The following is a 6,228-nucleotide window of genomic DNA, read 5'->3' on the forward strand; positions in this document are numbered from 1 at the left end:
AATTTTTGGTTGAATCATATTTTTTGATTGAATATTCGACTGCATTATCGAAAATTTGTCTTTTTGGCTTCAAAGTTAATCAACATTGGTTGAAAGTTGATCTACTTTGTTAAAAATTCATTTTTTTATCAAGATCCACCTATTCGGGTGAAATACAAAACGTATTTTGTCGTTTAAGTTGAAAATTAATGAATATTCAACTATTTGGCAGAAAATTCATGTATTTTGTTGAAAATTAATTTTTTTTATATGTAAACTTAATTATATAATTTTTTATTGAAAAATTGTCTGAAAGTCCATGTATCTTATTTTTTAAAATCGTGTTTTTGGATAGAAAAATAATTTTTTGTTAAGATTGAAATTATTTTTTTAAAAATTCGTCCTTTCTGATTGAATTTAACTGGTTTAAAATTATTTTTTTCTGAACTGAAAGTTTAACGATTCTTTTTTATTTGTTAAATTTTTTTTCTATCTAAAAATACATTTGGTTATAAATTCATCTTCCTTGATGAAAGTTACCTTTCTTGTTAGAAAGTCATCTTTTTCGCTTTAAAAGTTAACTCGTTTTCGATCAATCGACTTTTTAGCTTGAACTCTTTTTTTGTATTTCGTCATTTTTCGTAGAAAATTAATCTTCTTTGTTCAAAATTCATCTGTTTCTTTGAGGATTCATCTATTTTGTTGAAATGTTGCCTGTGTTCGTGGTATTAAACTGATAGGATATTATTTGTTTTTTTTCTGCTGATTTTTTAATCTGAAAATGTAAATTCACTTTTTTGTTGAAAACTTATTTCTTTTGTATCAAAATTCATGTATTTGATTGAAAATTCGCCTTTTAGTAGAAAACTAATCTCCTTGGTTGAACATTCATTTTTCGTCGGAAGTTCAACTGTTATTTTTAAAAAGTGCCCTTTTTGTTTGAAACTTCATCTTTTATGGTAGAAAATGCATCTTTCTTGTTTTAAAAATTTGAAGTCTAAAGCTAAACATTTTTCGATTTAAATGATTGAAAAATGAATTGCAGATTAAACCACTCAAGGTAGAACTCTTAAATTTTAAACTATTAAAATTAAATTTTAGAAGTTTTTTAATTGAAAAATGTTGCATTCAAATGATCAATAACGTATACCTATAAAATGGAAAGTACTAACATTTTCAATTGAAAAATTAAATGCTTTCAAATTGAAAAATGTAGGATTCTCAACTTTTATAAATTTTAGAGTTGAAAGATTCAGATTTAGTTTCAAAAATATAAATCCATAATATCATTTTCAATGCTCTAAATTAAAGAATCAATCAATGAATTAAGAAAAAAGTAAATTATAGTATTATTACCAATTTTAAGTTAGAAATATGAAAACTTGAACGAATACATTTTTTTATACTAAACAATTTCTACATCATAAATTATTATAATAATTTTATCACAACTTCTAAATGTCTTTGACAATTATTCAAATTTAAAATAATTTTTCAAAATAAAAAATAATTTGCAATTTTCCTAGCAATCATAAGAATCTTTTTATATTCTTTTGAAGCCTTTCTCAATTCTTCAAACGCTTTTTTTTCATAATTTGCAAAAATCGACATTTTATTTCAAATTAGGCCATGACTATTTGCACCGAAATTTAGATACGAACAGCCGGATTTTTTCGGAAGGCAGACTTTGCTTAAATTATTTCAAATCAGTTCAAGTTTTAAAATTAATTTGTAATCTTTTAAAAACCTCTAAATGTATCTCAAAATTACTGGAAATGTTCTACAAACAATAAGTGTCCAATTGTTATTCACTTTTTTTGATACACACAGTTTAATTTTTTAAATAATTAATTAATTTATATTTGCAGTTGATAAAATAAAAATGTTTTTTATCAAAAAATTTCAGTTTTTTTAGTCTTCCAAGACTGCATTTTGAAATTATTGAAATAGAAAAAATTTGAATTATGCATCACAAACTGAATTATATCATAATTAAAGAAGATAACAATTCAACGAATTATTTTTAAAAATGGTTAAAATCGCAATTGGGCAGATGTTTCTTCTAAAATTTGTAAAATTTTCCGGTTTTTCCTGGTCTCACAAAATGCCCGGTTCAGCGGCCAGCATGCTCATCTAAATTCTTGGGATTCGGCAATGTAAGAGCTTAAACTAGAGATGAAGAAAATTAAATAACAACCGCCATTTATTGCTGACAAACAGTTAATCATAAGCCTATCACAACTAAATCAAAGCGCAACACTTTAGGAGCTCTTTTTAGAATTTTTTTCAGTATTCTTTTCTTCTCCAGGAATTTCGATACTATCTGGGGTTCTCTTTCCACGGTTATAGTTGAAGTCGTAATCGGCATATCTGGCCCAGTACGGTGTAGGATCTTTTGGCGTGCTTCCGATTGGACCGTGTCTACGTTCCCAAATCATGCGATGTTTTTGTTTCATCAATGCTCCTTTTGAGTGTGGCAATACGCCCAAATCTCCATCTACAAATAAAAGTTTTACATATTCTTCAATAAACATTCTATTCGTCGAAACAAAAGTATTCTTCCGCATATGACCTATCTTTAAAAAAGAGAATGTAGTAAAAAGCAAGACATGAAATTAACTAATAACTAAATAGCCTGAATCAGATATGACTTTCTTAGATCTAGAATCTAGATTAGGGGGATTTAAAACTAATGACATTTTTTTATATTTAATAAATGCTTTGCAGGTCAAAACTTATAAATATTTATATTTTTATAATAAATATTAAAGAAAGATTTATATAACTTTCAAAGACAATAAATTACGCAAATTTATACTTTTTCTAATTTTGATTTATGAATAATTTTATTTACTTTTTTAAGTAATCAAATTTCAATAAACTGAGTGCACTTAACAATTATATAATGTAGGTTTATGTAAAATTGTATGGGATATTAATATTGTAATATTTTCAACTTATATTTCAAAATACTTTTAAATGGTATAAAACAATATTTCAGATACAAATAAACATTTATAAAGGATTACTTTTTTTTAAAAACTTCATTTTTTCAATAAAATAAGTAAATTTAAAACAAAATAATCGAATTTTCAACCTAAAAAGATGAATTATCAACAACAAAATGTAATAAGCTGATATCTCAACCAAAAAATGTGAAATTTAGTTTTAAAACCGAAAAGATGATTTTTCAACAACTTAAGTTTTTTCAGTCTTGAAAGAAAAAAAAGAGTTAATCTAAATCGTTGAACCTTCAATCCAACAGACGAATTTTCTGTACAAAAATTGAATTTTCAAGCAGAAAATATTAATTTTCAGCAAAAGAAATAATTTTTAACATAATAGTTCAATTTTCAACCAAAGAGATAAAGCTTTATGAAAAAAAATTTCAACAAAGTAGTTTAACTTGTACCCAAGCAGTTGAATTTTTAAGAAAATAGTTCAAGTTTCAACCAGAGATGAATTTTCAACAAAAAATACGAATTTAAAAAAACAACATAATTTCTTAACAAAGTGGTACAGCAAAATGTTGTGAACAAAGTAATTAAATCTTCATGCGTAGAGGATTAATCTTCAACCAAACAATTGTATTTTGATAAAAAAAATATGAAATATCTACTAAGACCGATGAATTTTTAAATCAAAAAGACCAATTTTAAAACATTTTTTTTTTAATATTCATCCAAAAAAGATTTCAGTTTAAATTTTCAATATTCACATACCAAAACCTTAAACTTGCAAAATTTTAAGCGTAGAATCGTTTATAATCAGAATAAAAAACTTCAAATTGAAATGAAAAAATATCAAACTTATTCTTCTTGACAATAATTTAAAGTCATAAAAATTCCCTAACTTTCGCGAATATATAACGAAAATATGCGAATTTTCAAAAATTACGTACAGAAGTTAAGCCCCCCCCCCCCCTCCCCGCTTTCCATAACATATCGTAAAAAAAACAACGGACTCCTCCCCACCTTAAGCTATTACTTAATTTAAATACGGCCCCTTAGAGAAAACGACAACTTACACTTTGAAAACCAAGCACCAGTAGCTTCTTCGTACATATCCAAAAGGGGTTGACATCTATCTTTCTCTTCGCCTTGATAAAGAACACAATTTTCGTATCTGTGCCTCAAAATATCGAGAATCTCACTGTCTCTCAGTCTGAATAACAAATTAAAAAACCAGAATTCTTAAATTATATTAATTTTAAAATTACAGGAAGCATTATTGGGCTAATATTTGGAATTATAATTCTAAATGCCTTAAATATTAATTCGTCACAGTTCGAAAACTTGTTTTGAACTCCAGAATTTTTAAATGTTGTATCTGAAATTCTATTCAAAACGCTCCAAACATCAAATTACTTTTTTCAAGGAATAATTTTGTATACAGGGTGACCTCTCTAATCACATAGAAAGGTTCACAATCTTTTGCCGGTTCACAAACATTTTTTACGGTTAATAAAATTAAAAATTCGAACTCTAAAGCTAAAAATGTTTTCATTTGAAGTAATAAAAACTGAGCTGCAAATCATTTTAAGCAATTTTAAGGTGAAAAATATTAAAAATTGAACGATTATATTTTTTTATAAAACGAACACTTCTTAAGTTAAAAGTTAAATTATTTGCATTTTAAATAGTTTAAAAACTTTCAAAATTTTATTTAAAAATCTTGAAACATCTACAGGTTGGTTTACATTTAATCAGATTTCCAATTCGAGATTCTTTCAGAACTTCTAAGCATCTTTCAAAATGATTCGAATTCTTCCTAATTTTTTTCTTAAATCCTGGAAAGTTACAAATATTTCCTTAAAATCTTACAGATTCATTTGTGACAATGTTTAACCTTATTTTCAATCTTTAAATATCGTCTTCACGTTAAATTTTCTAAATAAAGTCATTTTCAATTTTCCTAGCAATCTTAAAAAAAGTGTTTTCTATTATTTTTTTGAAGGCTTTTATAATTCTTAAAAAGCGCCTAATTTTTTTTAAATCTGAAAAAATCTATATTTCGTTTCAAATTAGGAAATGGGCCATTTTCATCGACATTCGGCACAAATAGCCGGATTTTGTCGGTATACGTAGATACTTCGTTTGAATTATTTGAAATAATTTCAAACCTTAAATTAATTGTAAATCTTTTCTGGGCTTCTAAATATCTTTTTGACTTACTCGATTTTTTTTTTAAATTATATGTGTCCAATATTTATCATACATCCAAATTCAACCGTTTTAGTCGTTTTTTACTTGTAAATTCAAATTTTTTAAAATAAAACATTTTAAAATTTGAACGTTCAAAGATTACTTTTGAAAATTTATATACAATTAATGATTTTACATAAATAATCAAATATTTATAAATATTAAGCAATTGTTATTTTTCTTCATTACAAAATTTCAAATATTAGACTAAAACAATATTTTTAATTTATTAAAAGCCCTTCATTATAAATATATTATTTTAAAGTTATTTAAAAATTGAAAATAGTTGATAAAGTTTCAATCATAATTTATATTCACAATTATCAAATAAAAAGGATTTTTGATCAAAAATGGTAAATTTCAAACGCTATTAATTTTTAATTTTTCAAGTCTTTAAAACTGAATTTTAAAATTCTTTAAATTGAAAATGTAAGTTTAAAAGTTAAAATTTAAAATGGAAAATCTGTAAGTGCAAGATTTTCGAATTACGCATTATAAACTGAGTTTTATCATAATTGAAAAAGATAAAAATTAAACTGATTGTTTAAAAAACTGTTAAAACCAAATTTGGAAACATATTTTTTCTAAAAATTTGAAAAATTCCCAGTAATTTCCAGGTCCAGCGTCCACCCTGAACATGATAAAACCATAGGGAAATTATGAATATTAAATTCATCAAACTTAGCAGCCTATAATTTTTTTTTCTATATCAAAAATAGTCAGTCCGTACCTATTATTTGGAAATTGAAAGATTTAGATTTAAAACCTGTTATATACACTAAACTTGTGGAGATAGAAAAGATAAATCTTTTTTATCTTTCTGAAAATAATTACAAGAATATGGATGGAGAACGAAGTGATGAAGTTTGGAGGAGAAGCGATTAGGGATGGGATGTGGAAGATCTGCAACAAGGTATGGAAAGGGGAAGGTTGGCCGGAAGAGCGGACGACGGGACTGGTGGTACCGCTTGTCAAGAAAGGGGAAGGAAAGAAGGTAGAGGAATACAGAGGGATCACTCTCATGTCAGTCGGCTATAAAATATAT

At 25.7% G+C, this 6,228-nt stretch overlaps 1 protein-coding gene across 1 annotated transcript in view; it reads right to left on the reverse strand.

Moving 5' to 3' along the window:
* Window positions 1–2,155: 2,155 nt before the first annotated feature.
* The window catches only part of LOC117172015 (NADH dehydrogenase [ubiquinone] 1 beta subcomplex subunit 10), a 6,017-nt gene continuing 1,944 nt past the window's right edge, over window positions 2,156–6,228 (reverse strand). Inside the window, exons 3-4 of the mRNA XM_033359739.1 lie at window positions 4,007–4,143; window positions 2,156–2,476 (exon numbers count right to left, since the gene is read on the reverse strand). Of these exons, the coding sequence (XP_033215630.1) occupies window positions 2,241–2,476; window positions 4,007–4,143 (373 nt within the window). The 3' untranslated portion in view covers window positions 2,156–2,240. The remainder of the gene's footprint in view (window positions 2,477–4,006; window positions 4,144–6,228) is intronic.

The sequence above is a fragment of the Belonocnema kinseyi genome, chromosome 4 (genome assembly GCF_010883055.1).
Source record: "Belonocnema kinseyi isolate 2016_QV_RU_SX_M_011 chromosome 4, B_treatae_v1, whole genome shotgun sequence".
NCBI classification, from domain to species: Eukaryota; Metazoa; Arthropoda; class Insecta; order Hymenoptera; family Cynipidae; genus Belonocnema; species Belonocnema kinseyi.